At 40.0% G+C, this 24,248-nt stretch overlaps 1 protein-coding gene across 1 annotated transcript in view; it reads right to left on the bottom strand.

The window, feature by feature from the left end:
• Positions 1-13,045: 13,045 nt before the first annotated feature.
• Positions 13,046-24,248, bottom strand: part of SLC30A8 (solute carrier family 30 member 8) — a 45,604-nt gene continuing 34,401 nt past the window's right edge. Inside the window, exons 5-8 of the mRNA XM_043602247.1 lie at positions 23,955-24,105; positions 21,407-21,512; positions 15,204-15,338; positions 13,046-13,832 (exon numbers count right to left, since the gene is read on the bottom strand). Of these exons, the coding sequence (XP_043458182.1) occupies positions 13,687-13,832; positions 15,204-15,338; positions 21,407-21,512; positions 23,955-24,105 (538 nt within the window). The 3' untranslated portion in view covers positions 13,046-13,686. The remainder of the gene's footprint in view (positions 13,833-15,203; positions 15,339-21,406; positions 21,513-23,954; positions 24,106-24,248) is intronic.

The following is a 24,248-nucleotide window of genomic DNA, read 5'->3' as shown; positions in this document are numbered from 1 at the left end:
GATCAACTGGGTACCATAGCTTTTCCCTGGTGTCTGTATGAAGGAAAAGGGACAGCTTCTGCAGACCCAGAGGAGGAAGCCAGGGCATCATAGCCAAAAAGGAAAGATAGCCAAGTATGGGTTTATTTATAATTATCTTTTTTAAATGGTGGGGACTCAAACAAGAGATGCATCTCAGGAGCATGGAGATGTGATTGACTACTTATGTCACCCCCCACCTCCACCTGGTGATTCTCCTGACACTGATCATGGGTTATATTTCCCCGAGAGTGGTGCTTTACTCTGTGTGTGTGTGTGTCAGTCTGAGTATGTGTTAAAAACAAAGACTTTCTTTATAAGGGGTTTTAGGGTACTTGGTCAATCTTTGATCAATTTATTTGAAAATGTGTTTTGCCAAAACAATACAAACCTACCCAACTGCAGCCTGCCAAGCTTCTGCAGTTTCCCCTTCTATCCAGTGGAGAGCTTTGCATTTACTAAAATTTCAGTTCCTTGCCATGGCCTTCAGAGACCTTACCCATTCCAGCCCCACTTGTCCCTCTTCCCCCAGCCTTGCTCACGAGGCTCAGGCACAGTGACTGCCTTTCTTTTCCTCAAGCCTGTCAAGCTCTTCCTACCTCAGGCCTTTGCTCAAGCTGGCCTCCCTTTTCCTCTGCTCCTTTGCAAGACTGGCTCCTTCTGGACATTCAGGCTCAGCCCATATGTCATCTAACGTAAAGGACCTATGTGACCACGCTGTATAGATAACTGCTTCCCTCTATGCCATCTCACTCATTACTGTATCATCTGATTTGGTTTTCTTCTTACCACTGCTAACTTTACACAGAGTGAAGATCAATCTTATTTAAGTAAAAAAAAAAAAAAAAAAGAGTTTATTTGAGAATAACAGAGGAATTGTAATTCAGGGAAAGCAAACTCTGGTGAAACATAGGCGAGTCTGAAGAGAAAGGGGAAGGTCACCTTTTATTAGGTTTTAGGAGAAACTTGGGGAGGGTTATTCTGAACAAGAGTTGATTGGAGAACAATAGTTTGAGGTTGTGCAGCTGCTCATTGGCTGCAGGTGGTCAGTAGTGTGTTGTTGCTGGGGCAGAGCAGGATCTTCCTGCCTTTTTGTAAAGGCAGGAGATGAATTCCTATGTGAGAAGTGCCCTCCCTTGTTGAAATATTTTTCATCTTCCTCCTTCCTGTTGGTGATGCAGGCTGCAGTGAGGACCACGTGTGTGTGAGCTCTCCCACTTCAGGGTTTTCTGACTCCATTTTAAATGAAGTTTTCTTTATCTATTTTCACACCATTTATTGTTATGTGAAAATTTCTCATTAAAGTCTTCATTGATTGGTCTGTTGTCCATATTCCCCACTAGAGAGTGAGTGTCATGGTTCTCTCGGATCCCATGCCTATCACACAGCCTAGGGCATACTCAGCAACCACTAAACAAACAGTCATTAAATAAACAAATGAATGAAAAAGCAAAGACAATTTTAAGGTGACTTAAATTCTGCCCTACATCAGCATTAGTGTTTCAAATACCTAATATCTATTTGACATCAGTAATCATGGAGGGAAATGCCATCTCGTCTTCCTTGCATCACATTATTTCAATGTCCCCTGGTCAGGTTGTATGTAACTTAGAAAGCAGTTTTCCTTTGTCATCCTCAACCTATTAGCCTTCTCTCTTACCCCACACCCCATTCTTCACCCCATATTTTCGTGCTCTCCATCTATTCTTCCAAATGTTGTCAGATCCCACAAGTTTGCACTATAACTGCCTCACTCTTTTTGTTTGGAAACTCCTTCTTCCCTTCTATTTTTCCACTTCCTATTTATTTCTACCAATTCCTTAAAATAATAGCTTACTCAACCGAACTAATCTAATTTTTAAAGGTCATCTGATATGGGCCAGAGATTTTTTTCTGGTATATTTTTTTTTTTTTTTTTAATTTTTTTTTTTTTCAACGTTTATTTATTTTTGGGACAGAGAGAGGCAGAGCATGAACGGGGGAGGGGCAGAGAGAGAGGGAGACACAGAATCGGAAACTGGCTCCAGGCTCTGAGCCATTAGCCCAGAGCCTGACGCGGGGCTCGAACTCCCGGACCGCGAGATCGTGACCTGGCTGAAGTCGGACGCTTAACCGACTGCGCCACCCAGGCGCCCCTGGTATATTTTGATCATATGATACTTTAAGTGAGTGCATTAATCTTTCATTTATTTTATTTTATTTTATTTTATTTTATTTTATTTTATTTTATAGAGACACGAGTGGGGGAGAGGGGAGAGAGAGAGAGAGAGAGAGAGAGAGAGATAGAGAGAGAGAGAGAATATCCCAAGCAGGTTCCATGCTTAACATGGAGCCCAACTCAGAGCTTGATCCCAAGATTCTGGGATCATGACCTGAGCCAAAATCAAGAGTGAGATGCTCAACACTAAGCCACCCAGGTGTCCACATTAATTTTTCTAAAATAAAGAACCCATACCTTCTATGACACTGCATCAGGGTTCTTATTTACAAGTTTTTTTTAATGTTTAAAATTTTTTTTAATGTTTATTTATTTTTGAGAGAGACAGAGAGACAGAGCACAAGTGGGGGAGAGGCAGAGAGAGAGGCAGACACAGAATCCAAAGCAGGCCCCAGGCTCTGAGTTGTCAGCACAGAGCCCAACGTGGGGCTCAAACTCATGAACTGTGAGATCATGACCTGAGCTGAAGTTGGACATTTGACTGACTGAGCCACCCAGGCGCCCCAACAAGTTTATCTTTAAAGCAGGCTTCTAGTTCACAGAAAGAGGAAATTTTTTATGTTCTCAGTCCATACTATGTGCAGGCCACAATGAGGATGTCACATTAGTTATCTAATGATCACAACAACCTTGTGGTATAGGTGTCGGTATCCCCATTTTATTGTGAGAAACTTTACTTCATGATGTAGTCAAAACAGCTAGAAAAATGTACTGGATTAGAACCAGGAGTGAATGAATCCAAGGCTAGAATTTAAGTGCACATATTTAGTGTTTAAAATAAAACGTATGAAAGAATTAAGTGTTTTGCCATCTTAATTAATAACCATTAAAGTCTGCTGGACAAGGGTATGTTACTCTGAATAAGGTAATTCACTGAAGACTTTTCTGTGTTAGGCCATATGCTAGGTGTTATTATTCATCATAAATATGATTAACAGGGAGGGAAACAAATATAAACACCACAGACACGATACAGAGAGTCAAAGGCAAAAGCACAAGCAGGTATCTAGTTGAAAGTATACCACTGAAGATGGAATGATTGGCATTGGGTAGACTGTCAGGGAAAGCTTTCCGGACAAGGGACCATCTAAGTAGGTTCCCCCCCCCAAAAAAGTAAACTTTATATTTTAGTTCAAAAAACTAAAACTTATTGAGAACTTACTCCAAGTAGTGCATTGTGCTAAGTATTTTAATCCTCACAACTCATTTAATTGTCATGACTAACAAAATAAAGTGGGTATTATTAAGCCATTTATCAGTGATGAAATGAAGGCTTAGGTAGGTAGAATAGCTTTCTCATGGTCAGACAGCCATTGTGTCGATCAGGGTCCAATGAGACCACATTAGTTATTCTCTATTATTTTATGTTTCATATAAATATATTAACTAGGTATTGAAGAACTGGAAGGCAAAAGAGAACACTAAAATATAAAACACAGAACCCCATAAGCAGCTGACACTTTTAGGACTTGGGAAACTAATAGAACTCAGACCTAGAGAAGGAAACCCCCAAGAAACTAAAACTCTGTGCCTTGAGATGGAGGCACTGAGCAGTTGATGCTGGTGTCTTAGCCTGGGGTGGCCATGGTGCAGCTGGGGTCTAGACCCCTGAGGAAGGAATATAGCAAGCTGTTGCTTTGCTCTGAGTTTCTGTGATGAGGCTGGTTCTGTGAGTGGTGGACAAAATGTAAACTGGAAAGACCGCTGCCACCAGAATGAACTGCCACAGCCAGGCTAAAGAAGCATTGCTGGTTGACACTGATCAGGAGAAAATCAGGCAGGAAGCTAACAAGAAGAAAGTCTCCTTTTCTTCCTGCAGGCTTCTGGTCCCCCTCCAGGGCCTCTGAACAGGAAGCAGCCAACAAAGCAGAAGTGTAGTTAACGCCATCCCTACCCCAGCATCGTGAAGCCAAGTGTAGACAGCTGGGAGCTGAGAGACAAAGGGTTAGCATTGTCATTCTCTCATCATTGCCCTTCCACTGTTCCCCGTCCTTGGTGACTATTTCACTCTTCCTCCTCTTGCCTTAAATCCCCAATACCTCCTCCATTGTCACACTCTGTTAATGACCTTTCTTCCTCCTTCACTTAGAATACTGAAGCAACCAGAAGAACATGCCAGGCTGCCTCCACCACATCTGCCCACCAACCCGCAGAGCTCTGTTCTTGTACAATCTCGGGTTTGTAGGTAAATTACCCAGTGCCCTACTAGAGCCAGTCCCAACACTTGCACCACAGAATCCTTCCCCTCCTGCTTATCCACGTATACCACTCTAGCAATTGTCTCCTCTCTCTGAGTGAGTGACCATTAGTACAGATAATCCACGTGCTTACCTATACTTCCCAGATTCCTTTCAGTTGGGTTGGGATGAATTCTGGCCAGTGGACTCAAGGCAGAAATGAGATGTGTCAGTTTAAAGGCACTGCAAGTGACAAGTTTAAGATGTGGTTAAAAACAAGCCTATCTCTCCTCTCTCTCCCCCTTTACCACAAAGGCTAAATGTTCCACATGGCACCATTATAAGATGGCCTTCATGGCCATCCTGTATAGCCTCCTGTATAACCATGTGGAGCCAGCAAAACCACTACTTTTGTAACTGTAGCCCAGATTTATTTCCTGAAATGTAGACTCATATAAGCACTGCCTATTTGACATCTTCACTTTTTTGTTTATATAATTTTTTAATGTTTACTTTTGAGAGAGACAGAGCATGAACAGGGGAGGGGTAGAGAGAGAGGGAGAAAGAGAATCTGAAGCAGACTCCAGGCTCTGCCCTGCCAGCATAGACCCGACATGGGGCTCAAATTCACAAGCCATAAGATCATGACTGGAACTGAAGTCGGACAATTAACTGGCTGAACCACCCAGGGGCCCCATTCACTTTTTTGTTTAATAAATTGTATAATTCAAGATTCCCAGTCCTACCCCACCCCACCCTGTCAGCTTTCCCCATTCTCTTTTTCTTTTTTTTCCAGCTTTATTGAAGTATAATTGACAAATAACGATTGTATATATTTCAGATGTGCACATTGATTTTTTTGACTATGTGAAAACATTACTACAATCGAGCCAATTAACATTTACATCACTTTAGTAGTTACCATGTATGTGTGTATGTGTGATGAGAACACTTCAGATCTGCTCTCTTAGCAAATTACAGATATATAATATAGTATTATTAACTACAGTCACCATGCTGTACATCAGATCTCCAGAACTTATTCATCCTGCGTTAATGGGAACTTTGTACCCTTTGACCATCTCCCCATTCCCCACTCCTCAGCCCCTGGCAACCACCATTCTACTCTCTGCTTTTATGAATTAAACTTTTTTAGATCTCACATATAAGTGGCACCATGTAGTAGTTGTCCTTCTGTGTCCGGCTTATTTCATTAGCATAATGCCCTCAAGGTTCATCCCTGCTGTTGCAAAAGGAAGGATTTCCCTTTATTAAGGCTGGATAATATTCCAGTGTGTGTGTGTGTGTGTGTGTGTGTGTGTGTGTGTGTGCGCGCGCGCGCGCGCACACATGCGAGCATGTGCACATGTGCACACCATATTTTATTTATCCATTTATCTGTCAGCAGACAACATAGGTTGTTCCCATATCTTGGCTATTGATAGTGATGCAAAGAACATGGGAGTGCATATATCCCTTGAAGATACTGATTTCATTTCCTTTGGATATATACCCAGAAATGGGATTGGGGTTCCTGGATCATAGGGTTATTCTATTTTAACTTTTGAGGATCTTCCATGCTACTTTCCATAATGGCTGCACCAGTTTCATGCCCACCAACAGTGTACAAGGGCTCTCTTTCCTCTACATCCTCACCAACATTTGTTATCTTTTGTCTTTTTGAATAGTCATTCAAAAAGGTGTGAGGTGATGTCTCATGTGGTTTTGATTTCATGTCCCTGGTGAATAGTGAAGTTGAGCACCTTTTCAAATACCTGTTGGCTATTTGCATGTCTTCTTTTAAGAAATACCTATTCAGACCCTTTGCTCATTTTTCAATCATGTTATTTGATTTTTGCTATTGAGTTGTTTGAGTTCCATATATATTTTAGATATTAACCCTTTATCAGATTTATGGTTTGCAAATATTTTCCTTTATTCCATATGTTGTCTCTTCATTATGCTGATTGTTTCCTTTGCTGTGCAGGAGCTTTTTAGTTTGATGTAATCCCACTTGTCTATTTTGCTATTGTTGCCTGTGATTTGGGGGTAATATCTAAAAAATCATTGCCCAGACCAAGGTCAAGAAACTCTTCCCCTATGTTTCTTCAAATAGTTTTAGTGTTCCAAGAGTTACCCTTAAGTCTTTAATCCATTATGAGTTGATTTTTGTACACTGTGTGAGACAGGGGTCCAGTTTCATTCTTCTGCATGTGGATATCCAGTTTTCCCAAAACAATTTTCTGAAAAGACTGTCCATTCCCAATTATGTGTTCTTGGCACCCATGTCAAAGATAATTTGGTTATAAATGCATGGATTTATATTTAAGATCTCTCTTCCATTGGTCTATATGTCTGCTGTTATGCCAATACCATACTGTTTTGATTACTGTAGCTTTGTGATATATTTTGAAATCAGGGCGTGTGATGCCTATAGCTCTGTTCTTCTTGCTCAAGATAGCTTTGGCTTTTTAGGATCTTTTATGGTTCCATATGAATTTAGTATTGTTTTTTCTATTTCTGTGAAAAATGTCATTAGAATTTTGGTAGAGGTTGCATTGAATCTGTAGGTCGCCTTAGGTAGTATAAACATTTTAACAATATCGCAATCTCTGAACAGATGGTATCTTACCATTTGTGTGTGTCTTCTTCAATTTCTTTCATCAATGCCATATTGTTTTCAGCATCCACATTATTTCCCTTCTTGTTAATTTTTTTCCTATTTAATCTTACCTGTTCCAGTACTAACATTCCAAGCTCATCTAACCCTCAAGTCATTGCCCAATATTTGCTATTATACAATGAGACACACTGATATCTCAGTAACTGGAGAAAGAAGTGAAGTGAAATACTTCAAGTTCTGGAACAATCAGTAAGATTTCATCAGGAAATGTGACTAATTTCATGACTTGACTGCACCTGAGAAATACCTTTATGAAATATATTTTCCAGGGGAGAAGCCATGCAGGTGTGTTTACTTCTCAGAGTTGATGTGTAGCATTTGAGTATAAATTTTTTTAGGACCTTCAGCGTTTAGTAATGCAGTCATTTCTTAACTCGTGATAAAAATGGAAGTCTTCTAGAGTAACATAAACATATCTAAAGCAATATTGTACTCTCTGACTTTGTGTCTGACATGTAGTTGATCAATAAATACTAGTAAAATGAGTTGGAAAATAAATTTTATGAGTTAAAAATTAATAAAATGAAGTCTCAGGGTAGGAGATTAGTCATATCCTTCAAACTCTGTATATTGAAGTGTCTCTACTATTGTGCAAATGTTTGTACTTAAGTAAAACATTCTCCATCATTGGGGTATAAATGGTAAATTCCAGAGTGTTTAAAAGCTATGAAAATAATAATTATAATAGAGGAGGAGAAAACAGAGGGGAAGAAGAAAGGAGGAAGGGAAAGAAAAGAAGGAGTAAAAGGAGAGGAAGGAGGAAGAGGAGGAGAAGAGGAGGAGGAGGAGGAGATGTCTTCATCAACTGCATTTGATCGTAGTGCCTCCCTCAGAATTTTCCCTTTAGTCAACATTAAAGATGACCTAATCTAAGATCTTAAAAAATCTTCTTTATGTCTTTATGTTTATAAAGGATTAGAGATTGAATAGAAAGAGAATCTGCTTCTTGTTTATGAATTCAGAGCTCATGGAGCCGAGGAAATCTGAACTGTCCTTTCCCCATCCAAATTCATACAAGGTGCTGAACTCTATGAGAAAGTGGAAACTAGAAAAAGACACTTAATCTGTCTAGGCCATTAATTATTCATAGAAAGTATTTCTCTAAAGAAATATCAACATAGGGTACTCATATTTTTTGACTATAGCCTTCTTTCATGTCAAAGACAAATGTGGAGTGGAGAATGGGACAGTAACAGAAATTACTGTTCATCATTTTCCTGTACATGCCAGATAAAATCCACTCTTCATCTCTGAAAAAATAAAAGAGAGGATGGAAAAGAAACAGGGCATTAGCTTCTTAAGTGCCTACAGATTCCCATTTGAAGAATGCTGTTCAACTTTGAACAAGATCCCAAAGTCACATCTGATCCTGATTCTTTTGTACAAGCTAACTCACCGTGGTTTATAATCTCTTCAGTACGGCTGGTGCCCTTTCTTCTTCTGTAATACCCCCCAAACCTTCTAAACTCTACGATCTAGGAAAATAACACTTGAAGGGACCATTGGACTGTGTACAACAACCACATGGTTTCAGTGGCTTCAAATAGGATAATTATGTTTTTAGCAAATGGGTATCCCTTTGAAGAAAGGAAATATAGGGCAATTATACTGAAACATTGTCTCCTAGGGCTTGATTGACATACCTGAAAGGAGTGCAATTCAGCTCGACATCTCTCATTGCTTCCTGGCCTTTATGGGTGAAGAAGCACAAGTATGTTTGTTTTTTACAACTGTCAAAGGCTCCTACTGTCTCTGACCACCATCCTTTTCCCCACTGGAGTTTCATACCAATGACCAAGATGATTTCAACAGTGCCCACAATTCTTAGATCATCTTCCATCTCCCTGAGACCAATCTGTTTCCTCAATGGGTTCTATCCTCCAATAAAAGATTGAGAGTGGAAGAATATATTCTCATTACAGCCTTGACTGGTGTTATGAGAATCATTTTATGCCATGATTTTAGTGACAAAAAGATGATGACTTAACCAAACTCTCTCATTTTCCTGATTTTGTTTTAAACAACATACATTAACATTTTAAAATAGAATTCAAACAGGTGCCCAATAACAGAATGACAAACGTTAAGTGTGAAATCTGAAAGTTAAGAAACTGAGCTACATATGGTCACCTTTTCTTTTTTTTTTAAATATCCGCCTGTGCTGGACTGTTAAGTGGTTTTATCACTGTCACATCAAGCAGGACTTGTAAAACTTGGGATGTGGGTATTCAAAGACATTTGCTTGGTGCCTTTAATGATTTCTCTAATTAGTCATTTAAACAGATTGCCCTGTGATCCAACACAGGGAATTCAGGGAGATGAGCTGAGAAAATCATTTCCTGAAGGTACTTTAAACCTAATGGCAGAAAATGAGGCTTGTCTCTGTGTAGGATTCTCTGGCTCATAGTTCACGGGGTGGAGCTATAGCTAGAGAGCCGTGTTCTCCAAGAATCTATAAAATGCACATGCCAGGTGGTTTTTTTTTTTGGGGGGGGACACCTGAGTGCCAAAGGTCTTTGTTGGCTCTGCCAAACTTAACAGGTAAGGAAATGGTGCCTACATGCTAATGACAATTTAGAAACCAAAAGGAGGAAACACACATGGTTAGAGCCAAGTTGTGGCTGGGAGAGAAAAAGAAACCAAGGAAGGGATACATCTCAGGAGCAGGGGAAGAGGGCTGGGAGATCTGTGACTCTGCGTCTTGAACTGGACAGCTGTATTTTATTAATAACTGTACTTTGAGTGACTAATTAGGCATTTACTTTAAAGATAAAAGTAGAAGTTTTCAGAGTGTGTCAGAAAGGGACTTATTTTAATGACTCCATGCCTCCCTCACTAGGCAATGCTCTCAGTAGACACCTTTATCTCAGCAAGCATCAATTGCTCCATGAGAGAAAGGGCTGTTCAATTCTCACCAATAATTCTGCCACTCTCTTGTGGGAGTTGTGTTGAAGATTCAAAGCCTTTTAAAAGCCAGGATGATATAAATCTGTGTTCATGCACATATTCATATGCACTCTCTTTGTAAATAGGAATAAATAGCAGTTAGTATTTACTGAGTGTTAGCCACATGCTATGCACAAGTCCAATGTCTTTAAGTGTCCTAACTTATTAAATTCTCACACATCTGAATAGCGAGCTTTTACTGATCAGCAAACAGAGGGACAGAGCATTTAAGTAACCAGCTTGAAGCCACAGAGCTAATAATGGGAAGAGCTAGGATTCAAATTCAGGCAATCTAACTACAAACACGATGTTCAAAGTGCAAACATTCTCTCCTTCATGTCCTTCGACATTCCCATTTCCCATCTGTAACTAAACATATGGAACACATCAATTTCTTTTATGGGCCCTAACATCACCATAGAGTCCTAGATAAATCTTGACTGGATGTTGGATGACAGAGAAGCATATTAAAGATGTGGAGGATGGCGGTGAAGTTGGCCTGAAGAATAAAGTGTCTTGCTTTGAATGACTTGAAAGATGTTTTGACAGGCAGAGAGAATGCAATGGCATAAAGTAAAGAATTCCACTACGCTATTCCAGTAATGTCAGTGGCCTAGAGTTCATGATCCTGAACTGCAGGGAAGAGACAAAGGGGGAAGCAGACTTTCAAAACTGACACATGGCGCATAAAGTCCCTTGGTGTCATCTGCCCTTTCATCTTCAAATCCTTAAAATCCCCATTGCAGATTGTCTTGCACTTCATCCCCAAAACATCTACCATCCAGAGTTTTCAATCTAGCCACAAAAGAAGTAGAATTTCAGGGAGACAGAATAAATGGCTAGGAGCCATGGGGCAATTCCTTTGGTTGACATACAAATCCCCCTACCTTATGATTACCTGGCATTCAGTGTGTTTCTGACATAAAAGATAAATGAGATTTTGAAAAAAAAGCAGAGTGAACAATTACACCAGAATTTGTGTGTTTGCCAAGTCTTAAGGGCTATGTCCTACACAAAATATGGAAAAGCAAAACCATTCAATGGTCTTTGAGACAGGAGATATGATTTGGCATGAACTATCCCTCGAATTTGGAGAGCCAGCTGAGGCAGGAGACATTAGGAACCTTAGTGGCTCTAATTCTGGTTGCCTAAATGTGCTCACTGAGGTGGGGGACAAGTCTATTTGTCTCCACTGAGCAGGGCGAGCTGTCAGCAGAATGCTAAGTAGCTATTTCAGCAGTGCTGATTGATTTGCAGAGATAGCACAGATGTGACCTCCTCAGTCAAAGTCAATGTTTTCTTGGCCCTCAAATTTCCAGAAAAATACAAATGTAAATGAAAAATAATGACAAGACCCATGAACGGCCCCAGAGTCATTGTCTCGACAATTATTTAATGCCTGTTAGGTTTCCAGCACCCTGCTAGATGCTGACAGTGACATAAAAATCATCAGAGACATAACTCTTGTTCTCTACAATATTAATAATGGTAAAGTGGTAAAAAGTATATAGTTTTAAAATCAGAGTTGAAAGTTTCCTTTGCCACATATATTCTGCTTTTCAAATTAAAACTAACAGGTAACCCTGAGTATGCCTTCCATACAGTCTTCCCTTTGTCTAGAATGCCCTTTTCTTCATCTGTCTACAGAAACTCCAGATCTATTCAAAGTCCAACATGACTGTCACCTCAATGACATGAAGCCTCAACAGCCATGCCCACACAGCAATGCCCATCACTTTTTCTGTGCCCCATCCATGTGTTTGCAATTCAAGATATTATTGTAGGTATCCTGGTTATGTGTCTGAATTCCCATACTCAGTGACCTCTTTTGATTGAAGTTCTTCTAGACCCTGGCTGTTCTTTAAAACATCTCTGGGTATGTTAAAAAAAAAAAAAAAGTACAGAAGTTTAAGTTCCAAATCAGATCCATTGATTCAGGATTTCCAGGATGTGGGCCTGCACATCTTTATTTTATTTTACTCTCTACAAGTGATGTTGAGTTACAATCAGGGCTAGAAGCATGGTATTATACAATCAATGACTCAGAATGAGAGAATTTTGCCTTGCCAGCCGGACTTGTCATTCTCTCCTGCTTCATGTCCTCAATGTTTTTTTTAACTCACCCCTCACTTATTACCCTCCAGCCACAATGGCCATCTTCATTTCCTCCCACACACCAAGTACTTTCTTCATGGTATCCATTCATGCTCTTGCTTCATCTAGAATGTTCTTACAATTTGTTTGGCTACCACCTACTATTCAGGTCTCAGCTTGGGTGCTGTTTCTTCAGAGAGGCTCCCCATCGACCTCCACCAACCTAAATCAGACTCTCTCCTTTCATCATTTGCCACTATTTGTAGTACATTCTTGGTGTTTATTGGTGGAATGCCTGTCTTCCCAACAAAAGGGGAGGAGCTCCATGAACACAAAGGCCATACTGACATAGTTCACCAATGCTTAGCTCATAACCTGTATTGAAAGATTATCTATTGTTTTAAAGTTTATTTATTTATTTTTGAGAGAGAGAGAAGGAGGAGCAGAGAGAAAGGGAGAGAGAATCCCAAGCAGGCTCCAGGATGTCAGCTCAGAGCCCGACCCAGGGCTCCATCTCATGAACCATAAGATCATGATCTGAACCAAGATCAAGAGTCAGATGTTTAACTGACTGAGCCACCCAGGTGCTCTGAAAAATTGTTTTTGAATGAATGAATAATGATATCGGTTAAATTACTTAACTTCTGTGAGCCTATGTCCTTGTCTATATAACAATGGTATTAATTGCAACTTTCCAAAGTTGTCACTCAGATGAAATGAGGTGACACATCTGAAAAGCCTAGTACAATACCTGGACAATAGTTGGTATTCCATAAATATTATTTAAGACCTGGGAGTTCTTAATTATTTGACTAAATCATTTTCCATATGATCTGGAATAAGAACTCTGATGCTCTGTGCCTCCTTGTTTTGTTATTAGGTCACACCAAGTGAAAACACTCAAAAAGCAGCAATTTCATAATTTTTCATTTGTCCAGAGCTTTTACACAGAGAAGCAAAATACCATTCAATAGTTTTAGACATGTTAAAACATAATTTGTGAGAAGGAAAGAGGACATTTCTACCCCGTTTAGGGAATGGTGATGCTGATAGGGAGTAAAAAGAAACTGCTCCAAATCCTATTATAAACTGGCCAGAGAGTCAAGTTCTAGTGGGGTGTTAAGCTTCCAGCATCTCTTTTAACTTAAGCTCTTCCTAGCCCCATTTGAGGAGAATTTTGTGACTTTTCCTGGGCACTGATTCCTAATAAGACTTTCCCAAGTTCAATTTTACCCACTCATCCTCAGGATACATCACTGAAGGGAGATGAACTTTTTATTGCCTGTGGTTACAAACAGCTGTTACTTCAGCCCCAGTCAGGAATAGTCCATACACACATTCCTGTAATTGAACACAGCTACTGATGAGTTGATAATCCAATTGATTAATGAATCTATATGCATCTTCATTCATGGTGGATAAAATGTGCACTGTACTGTATCACAAATTTCTCAAACTTCTTCCTTTGGTTCTTTATTTCTTATATTCTAGAAACTGCAGAGCAGTGTATAGTGGGCCATTGAACTCTGGAAGTTGACATTGTGACTGAACTAGTCCCGGGGTTCTTCACAGAAAAAACAGTCAGGGTCCTGGTCAGCTGGAGATTCCATCTGAATGGTGAGTGAGTGCACAGTAAAGCTATCGTTGAGGACTTTTACAATATCTCTTCGAACAACCTGGCTGTCCCGGCTGGCTGCTGTTGAGAAAGAACCACAGTGAGAGGGGCACTGACTACACACACATGGGTGACGGCTAAATTTCCAGCCTCAAGCACTTTGTCTTTAACCTGGTGGGGAGGGCCACAGGCGGAGCACTCAGGGGAAGTACTCTGGCTCTGATAATCAGCTATATCCACACAGACAAGACAGGGGGAAATTCTAGTGCAGCAAAGTACCCATCACTATGGAAACTCTTCCTGCCCACAGTTCTCTCTTGGGTCTGGCCCTCCTAGAACCTGACCATGGAAGGGGAGATAAGGCCTGAAAAAAGCCAAGACAAAGCTTTGATTTTTTATGCAGCCCTTCCCACCAGGCCCCAGAGACCTTTGCGTTGAAGCTCTTGTATCTAGTCAGCATTTATACCAAGACTAGTGATAGGAACAGGGAAGCATTTAGAGCTCCCTACAGACTCTTCTTTGAGCAGGAACCTCACTGCCATCTTCTCTCTTGTCCCAAAAGGTATCAGGAAGCTGTAAGAGTCCCTCCATAGTAACCTGATTGTTCACTAGATTCTTCCATCTGCAGTGAAATATTGGTGTAGTAGATGCTATAAATTACCTGTAGCCACATCTGAGCCTCTCAGCAAAGCCGAGGATATCAGAGAAAGCATAGTCCTCAAATGCCTGTCGCCAGTGATCCTGTACCCTGCCTCTAAGTAACTTCTTGAATTATTTTTTTAGCAGCCTAACATATCATTTGGCCTGAGCTGTCTCCTGAAGCAGTGAGAGGCTTCCCCTCCCCCACTGCCTATCTCCCCAGCTCTAGGACACATGGTGCACAAATCACATTCTACTTGAGAAAGTACTTTTTTAGAATAAACCCCAAATCCTAAGAATTATCTCACATGGTTACAGAATTTCTAACCATCCAGTGAGGGAATCACCATTAATTCCTACTAGCACATCTTTTAACCTGTTAGAATCTTAAGCATGGGACCTAGGTCTCCTTCATTTTTTTAATCTTCTGTAATAGGCAGAGCATCTCAGACACAGGAAATAACTCAATGAAGTTTATGGTTGAGCTCATCCCATTATTTAATTCATCGGGCACCAAGTCAAACAGGTGAGATCTAATTTTCCGAGTTGAAGACCTTGAACTTTGGGTGGCATTTTAGCCATTCATTCTACCCACTACCCTCTGCAGTCTGCCTCAAGGGATGTCCTCAGCATCACTGTTGCCATGATAACATTGACAAGGGCTTTTTTCAAAGGGCTTTGGTAATAGGAAACGCTCCACGGTTGTTTTGACAGGCAACAGACACGAAGGGCAGCTGTACAGAAAGGAGGGAAATTATTGAGTTTACAGGGCAAGGACTGAATTTTGTTAGGGTGTTTACAAAACTCACTGACCTGCAGCAACATGAGCCGAGAGAATCACTTGGTTCATTGCTAGAGACCAGATGTGCAAGCTGTGCACAGACACCACTCCATCCACCGCTAAGATGAGCTCTTTCACATCATCGTAGTTCAGGTTCTTTGGCACACCTGACAAGTGGAAAGGGAGGGAGGCTCTTTGTTATTTAACTAACTACAGCTCATTAACATGGCTAAGTGGGGCTGCAAAATTTTCCCCAGGATTATCAACTTGTCTTCCGCTTTTCTGGTTTCTTACTTCAGATGTTTACAAATTAAATTCACCTGACTCTTTCAAAGGGTTCAACATGAAAGACTTTATTATGCAATAACCAACAATAGTAATCATTCTTGGTTTTCAGGGTGTGTTATTAAACCAACTGAGCTTTTTCCAGTTATCTTTGCATACGCTCTAAAAAGCAAAATGAGGGAACGTGGGATTTGGAATCAAATAATTCCTGGTTAGCACTCTGACCACAACTATCATGAATTTACCCAAATCATGGAACTTCTCTGATCCTCAGCACATCTGTAGTAAAAGAGGGGTGATAAGAGCAATATGTACACTAAATTCTTTGAGGAGAAAATGGGAAAATATCTGTTCTTTGTATACTGCAATGCTACATAATAGTAGTTATCTGACAGGTCACTAACTAAACTGAGTTAATAGATGATCCTAACATTGTAATACCATCTATTTATAGAATTCTTATTTATTTAGGTACATTAGTCAGGGTTTACTGTCTGGGTCATATAAGATCAGAGTTTGACACCATCCTTGCTTCTAAAGGAATGGTATGGGGCACACAGGGAGGGAGGGACCCTGGCAGCCAATCAGCTATTCTTTTGGACTAAAGGAACTGGGGTTTCTCTAGCTTGAAGAAGTGAAGGCTAAGGGAAGAAGGACCACTTTCTTCAAACATTACAAGGACTGTCATTTGGAAGATGAGAGGATATGGAAGTGTTAAGGGTCCTTGCCTTGGCTAGAGAGAGGGCAAGTTAATGGGTGGTTAGGATTGGAAAACACATCAGTTTAACATAAGTTGTTTTTTTTTTTAATCAACTCAACCAGCATAACGATGATAAAGCTATTTTTTTTAAATCAACTCAACCAGAATGACAATGATAAGGCTATTTGATGCAATAACGAAATCCCTGCCAACTAACCCAAAGAGAATGAAAAGATTATTAAGGATGACCACCTTTTAGCTTCTACTTCAATCATATAGACACAAATACCTGGTGTGGTATACACACACACACACACACACACACACACACACATATATATACATATATATATGTATATGTATATGTATATATGTATACATATATATGTATATATATATGCCTTAGATTCATTCCAGTCCCCCTAAAGAAAATTTCTATGGATGAGCTCTGAAATCAACACACTTTTGATATGGTTGATATGGCTCTCCAACTTGAATGTACATTAGTATCATCAGAGGAGATTTTAGAAATCCTGATCACCAGATTACACCCAAGACCAATTAATCAGACCCTCTGGGGATAAGATGAAGCATCAGTATTTTTATAGCTCATTCGGTGATTCTAACATACAAACAAGGCTGAGAACCATTGCACTAACATTAAGAGCCACTGGGCAGCTGTGCCTTGCAGTAGTTCTCAAGCTTGGCTGCATGTTAAAAAACACAAAACCGGCCCCTACCCCAGTCAATTAAATTGGAATCTCTGGGTATGGGGGGCCTAGGCACAAGTATTTTTAAAAAGCTTCCCAAATGATTATAATGAGCAGCTAGTCAACAATAACTTTAAATTTTTGTTAATGTTTATTAATTTTTGAGAGACAGAGTGCAAGCAGGAGAGGGGCAGAGAGAGAGGAGACACAGAATCCGAAGCAGGCTCCAGGCTCTGAACTGTTAGCACAGAGCCTGAAGCGGGACTTGAACTCACAAGCCATGAAAGCATGACCTGAGCTGAAGTCGGACAGTTAACCCACTGAGCCACCCAGGTGCCCCAAGAATAATTTTAAAGGACTAAAGGAATAGGGAACCCTTCACCCTCCTTTTTCAGGATTTAAGAACCTTGCTCATGGAGACTTCCTCCTTGAGGCTAATATTAAAATTCTGTACAGTTTGAGTTTAGTTTAATCCCACTTCATATTGTTTCATGGGGTAACAAAGAGCTGGTCAACATGTTCTTTTACTCTGTGAACTCAGGCATTAGAAACAAATTACAAGAGTTCTCAGAGTAGCCATAGAATGGATTTGTGGGTGACATTGTTATATTGTAACATTGTTATATTATAATGGTAACACACCTTTATTGAGAAATTGCCATATGTCAAGGTTTGTGCTAAGTACTGTATTCATAGTGATTATCTTAGTAGTTCTAAGAACTTTAGGAGCTAATTATCAATGTTAACAATTCCTATCTCACTGGGGAGAGGAAATTGGGAATCAGAGAGGTTAAGAAGCATTACTTAGGATATATAGATAAGGGAGATGTCAGACTCTAAAGACCAGGCTGTCAGTGTGAAATGTTACGCAAATAGTAGACTCTAAGTATCCCAACGCAAAGCTGACTAATAGGCCTAATGTGTCACCTCTGAGGAGTTTCATTTGACCCTTTGAAGACCTATTGTCATTCATCTAGGACCCTTGAGATGAAATCGCACTATTCCACTACCCCCTTCTCTCTTGCCTCTATTATCTCTTTACTTTTATGGAGAACACAAGTCCACTGTTACTTATTTTACTCTGTAAAATAATATCAACAAACAAGAAGATATGTTCCCACTGGCTTCAGTGCTTCATCATATACTAGAAACTTTTTTTCCTGAGGGAGAGCCTGCAAAATATCAATGCATCCAGGAAAATAGCTAATTAGTATTTTAAAAATAATTACCCAAGTTAATAAATATATGCAAAATCACTCAATATCTCTCATAATGAAAGAATTGCATATGGAATCAATAAGATATAGTTTTTCACCTATCATATTACAAAAGAATCAACATTTTGATGATACTCAGTGATGGTGAGGATGTGTGGAAATGTCAAATCCTATTGGTGGGAAAGAAATTGATATGGCGTTTTTGGTAGAAATGGCAACGTCTATCAAATTTTTAAATGCACATAACTTTTGAAATAGCAAAGCCACTTCTAGGAGTTATGCCACAGACATACAAGCACTATATATATATATATATATATATATATATGCACACATACACACACACACACACACACATATATATATATGCACACACACACACACATATATATATATATGCACATGGTAATTACACCATAATTTGTAATATCATCAATAAGCAAGTATATGCATACAGTGTATGTAATACTTTGTACCATGAAAAGGAATAGGGTGTATCTCTATATATACTCATATGGAAAGACCTCCAAACAAAGAAAGCAAGGTGCAGAGCAAAATTATGTATCAATGCAAAATTCTGTTTGTATAAAAAAAGACGTGTGTGTGTGTGTGTGTGTGTGTGTGTGTGTATGTGTGTGTGAATGCACAGATATTTTGGGATGACTTATCAGTAGGTATTACCTCTGAAGAATGGGACTGAAAATTCAAAGGTAAAAAAATGGAAAGACTTTTTATAATTTTACTCCTTTCTATATTTTTATAAAACTTTATTAAGTACAAGTATTATTGTATGCTAACGTAATTTGAAAACCCAGTTTAAAAAATGGGGTGCCTGGGTGGCTCAGTTAGTTGGTTAAGGTCTGACTTCGGCTCAGGTCATGATCTCACGGTTCATGGGTTCCAGCCCCGTGTGGGGCTCTGTGCTGACAGCTCAGAGCCTGGAGCCTGTTTCGGATTCTGTGTCTCCCTCTCTCTCTGCCCCTCCCCCGTTCATGCTTTGTCTCTCTCTGTCTCAAAAATAAATAAACATTTTAAAAAAAAAAGCTTCTTCCAGGTAGGAGTTACCTGCCAGCTTCAATAATTAGCTACATTTTCCTGGGGCACCTGGATGGCTCAGTCAGTTAAGCGACTCTTGATTTCGGCTCAGGTCATGATCACACAATTCATGGGTTGGAGCACTGCACTCAGAGCTCCTGAGGTCTGAGCCAGCTTCAGATCCTCTGTCTTCCGCTCTCTACCCCTCCCCCACTCGCTCTCACACTCTCTTTCAAAAATAAATGTTTACGAAGGTTGTTTTAAGTTAGCTACGTTTTCCTTAAATAAGAAGAGATAATCACCTGAGAAGAGCTATGCTTCGAGACAGGGATGGAAAATACTCATCTCCGATGGATACCCATTTGCCTTTTATCCACCTGTAAGTCAGCAAAGTTCCCTAATAGGAACAACAGCTGCAGCTCAGCGCTTGGCCCTCAGGAAAGGAAATGGATGCATCTGTGACTTGACAAACCAAATATTGTCACCTTCAGAGAGAGGACGTTCATTTGTTAGTGACGCTTGACTCCATCTTGTGATTCACCGTTGTCAGCATCATCATCCTCCAACGTTTATAGTGCCCAAAGGAACAAAACTCTTAAACGTGTACTCAACAGTGAACACTAAGGAAATGTGGGCTTTTGTGAAGGCACGTGCACTCTGAAACTCTGTCTGCCTTATGTCAAAATGTGCTGGACAAAAAAGAAAAGTTCAAGCCAATGTCTGGATATTCTTGATCATCCAACTGCTTGATATGATGCAAACCTCTAATTCTGATGGACTTTTCTAGGTTCCATTCTTGTGCCTTTTGTGTAGTAATCCTTTAGTAGTGTGAAAAGGTCATTCTAGTGGTTCTCAAAGTGTGGTCCCTGGACGAGCAGCATCAGCATCTTGTTAGAAATTCAAATTCCCAGAGTGCTGATGCATAGGGGCACTTGTACCCCAATGTTTATAGCAGCACTTTCAACACTAGCCAAATGATGGGAAGAGACTAAATGTCCATCAACTGATGAATGGATAAAGAAGATGCGGTTTATATATACAATGGAATACTACTTGGCAATGAGGAAGAATGAAATCTGGCCATTTGTAGCAATGTGGATGGAACCGAAGAGTGTTATGCTAAGTGAAATAAGCCAGGCAGAGAAAGACAGAGACCATGTTTTCACTCATATGTGGATCCTGAGAAACTTAACAGAAGACCAGGGGCAGGGGAAAGGTGAGAAAAAAAAGTTACAGAGAGGGAAGGTGACAAACCATAAGAGACTCTTTTTTATAAAAAAAAATTTTTTTTTCAACGTTTATTTATTTTTGGGACAGAGAGAGACAGAGCATGAACGGGGGAGGGGCAGAGAGAGAGGGAGACACAGAGTCGGAAACAGGCTCCAGGCTCTGAGCCATCAGCCCAGAGCCCGACGCGGGGCTCGAACTCACAGACCGCGAGATCGTGACCTGGCTGAAGTCGGACGCTTAACCAACTGCGCCACCCAGGCGCCCCTTTTTTTTTTTTTTTAATTTTTTTTTCAACGTTTATTTATTTTTGGGACAGAGAGAGACAGAGCATGAACGGGGGAGGGGCAGAGAGAGAGGGAGACACAGAGTCGGAAACAAGGAGACTCTTAAATACTGAGAACAAACTGAGGGTTGATGGGGGGTGGGGGGGGAGGGGAAAGTGGGTGATGGGCACTGAGGAGGGCACCTGTTGGGATGAGCACTGGGTGTTGTATGGAAACCAATTTGACAATAAATTTCCTTAAAAAAAAAAAAAAGAAAAAGAAATTCAAATTCCCAGCTGCTGCCCCACACCCACCAGTTCAGGAACTATCAGGATAGGCCCAGAAATCTGTGTTTTAACAGACCCCAAGTGATTCTGATGCCTTGAAGTTTGAGTGCTGGCCTGGTCTAACAAGGGTTTTAGACCACCCTTTCACAGTAGCTATAATGCTGCCTAAGAGATAGCTTATTCAATTTTTCTTAGGCCTTTTGCATATATCTAGGGAGAAATTTATATTTTCACAATATCTCCCTCAGTGCCTATCCTTATTATTTGTACATATTGTTTTTATCGTATGCCATATCATTTAATAGTTGCTGGAGGAAAAAAGAGAAGGCAATTCTTTTTGTTCCCATATGAAGAAAAATCATAATATTTGTTTTCACAAAAAATCCTTATACATTTAGATTTTCCTTATAATGCAAATTAACAGTGGATTTGCCTTGATGCCATTCCCTGCTGTGATTATAGGGAAGAGAAACACCAATCCTGGAAATAATAATAAAATCACTCCTACCTTCCATGAGTAAGATGGAGAAGTCCTTTAAGACAGTGATGGTGCTGGCCAAAACCAGGATGGAAAAGACGAATGTGCAGATTGGGTCAGCCATTTTATAGTCTGGCTAGAAAATATAGGGACTTAGGTTAACTGAATTCAGGCCTTCCATGCAGAAATTCTGATTTATAATAAAATGAGTAAATCTCCCTGCTTCTTTTTCTATCACCCTTTCACCTCCCTGAAACTTGACATCCAACTCAGAGGCAAGATTTTCTGAAGAGTCAATCCTTCATTTAAGCTTTAAACTATCAGTGGCTGAAGAAATTTAAAAATTAAATTTAAGACATAAAGGAGAGGGGCCTTGAGTGTTCTTTTCGAAGGCCTGATTTGACTTTTCTGTTAATAGAAGCACAGAGTATGTGATGAAAATATGCACAAGTTTATATAATAGTCAATGGCTTTTCAGCCTTCCTTATGATGAGAAGAAAGGGTATCACCTGCCCAGAGGTTGCACATGACCAAGGCCCAGCTGGAGCTTGGTCATGGCAGACTGGGGTTGTTTCCTTTCTTTCCCTCCTCAGGATGGCACATGTTCGAGACAAGCATCTTTTTTTTTTTTTTACATCCAAGTAGTTAGCATATAGTGCAACAATGATTTCAGGAGTAGATTCCCCATACCCATTTAGCCCATCCCCCCTCCCACAACCCCCTCCAGCAACTCTCTGTTGTTCTCCATATTTAAGAGTCTCTTATGTTTTGTCCCTATCCTTGTTTTTATATTATTTTTGCTTCCCTCCCCTTATGTTCATCTTTTTTGTATCTTAAAATCCTATGAGTGAAGTCATATGATGTTTGTCTTTCTTTGACTGACTAATTTTGCTTAGCATAATATCCTCTAGTTCCATCCACGTAGTTGCAAATGGCAACATTTCATTCTTTTTGATTTCCACATAATACTCCATTGTATATATATACCACATCTTCTTTATCTATTCATCCATCGATGGACATTTGGGCTCTTTCCATACTTTGGCTATTGTCAATAGTGCTGCTATAAATATTGGGGTGCATGTGCCCCTTCAAAACAGCATATCTGTATCCCTTGGATAAATACCTAATAGTGCAATTGCTGGACCATAGGGTAGTTCTATTTTTAATTTTTTGAGGAACCTCCATACTGTTTTCTAAAGTGGCTGCACCAGTTTGCATTCCCACCAGCAGTTCAAATAGATCCTTTTTCTCCTCATCCTTGGCAACATCTGTTGTTGCCTGAGTTGTTCATGTTAGCCATTCTGACAGGTATGAGGTGGTATCTCATTGTGGTTTTGATTTGCATTGCCCTGATGATGAGTGATGTTGAGCATTTTTTCATGTGTCGGTTGACCATTTGGATGTCTTCTTTGGAGAAATGTTTGAGACAGGCATCTTTGATTAAGTCCTAAGAGTATGAGCTGAGGCCTCATTCTTGCTCTGTCTCACCACTGGAGCCATTAGCTCCAGAAGAGATATGTGTCCTTCTGCCCTTGATGAAGTTTTGTCCCACAGAAAAGTCCATGCCTCATTACCTCTGAGAAACTCTCAAACTCCACTACCCAGGACAAGTGTGAATGATTTTGCCTTAAACTTAAAGCTTTCAGTGAATATTTGCTCAATTGAATTCAGATATGTCTTTATAATTTTTATTTATGTGTTTTCATTTTTTAGTAAAAATAATAAAGAGTCCTTGATAACTGGACAATCAAGGTGCAAACAACAGAGCTAAATGCTCTTCTTTTCCATTTCCCCTACCTACACCCCAACCCACTTCTGTTAGTTCTTGGTACAAGAAACACAGATCTATAGTAAATGTTTGTTTAGGGTCAGAGTTTCATCCAAGATCCATCTCAACTTTCCATTAACACCCTGATTTGTCGGGGGGGGGGGAGAATTATCTTTCCCCCACTGGGGGGTGATATTGGTGGGACAGTCAATCAGGTGCTCTTCCTCCCCAGCCAGCAGCAGGTACAAGACCCAAGCTAGGTCTGGTGGGCTCTCTTTCCCAGAGAAAGAGAATCTCCAGCAAAATGCCAAGAAATGGAAAAAAAATTGGTTGACTCGTAGTCATTTCTGCACTGGTACCTGGGACAGAATTTGCATAGTTTCTGAAATCTAAGATACCTAATGTTGTCCTTATTTCTATCTTGATTTCTATCCAAGAGTACATCCAATACATTTCAACTAATAAATATATTTTTGCTTAAGTAAGCTAGACATCCTTTCTGTTGCTTACAACCCAAGAATCCTAAGGTATTCATGGTTCCATTGCTGTTCATCTTAACTCCATGACAAAAGGAACTACTTTCTTGGAAGACTGGCAGCCCTACATTTGGAGACATAGTACTTAGGAATCTGGAAAGTCTAAGGTTTCAGGATTTGAATATGTGTTGTTTGTTTAAACCTTGCAAAGTAGTTGGTATAGGTAAATAGAGGCTGGCCACCCTCATTTAGGTTAATACTGGCAGGTCAGCTTCTGCAGTACCTAATCTATAAACTTACTATGACAGTGAGTAAACTCAAACATACTCACCTTAAAGTAGATAATAAGTGCACTGGTTAACACACTGATGCTCTGAAATAGATCTCCGAGGGCATGCACAAAGGCTGCTCTGACACTGGCATTGGCTTGCACTTTCTTGTGATTGTGTCCAGCATGTCTCTGGTGCAGAATCACACTTAGTCTGAAAGAGAAAAGGATGTTCTTGGCACACATGAGATTAGCCATTGAAAACCTATGCAGCATAATGAAGCAGTTGACAAGAGCATGTGTTATTCAAGATGGAAGATAGTTGAAATATTAATGCTGTAAAATGTACTATTTTAG

This window comes from Prionailurus bengalensis, chromosome F2, assembly GCF_016509475.1.
Source record: "Prionailurus bengalensis isolate Pbe53 chromosome F2, Fcat_Pben_1.1_paternal_pri, whole genome shotgun sequence".
Classification (NCBI taxonomy): Eukaryota; Metazoa; Chordata; class Mammalia; order Carnivora; family Felidae; genus Prionailurus; species Prionailurus bengalensis.
Note: the sequence above shows the minus strand (reverse complement) of the source record. Positions and strands in the feature narration are given on the sequence as shown.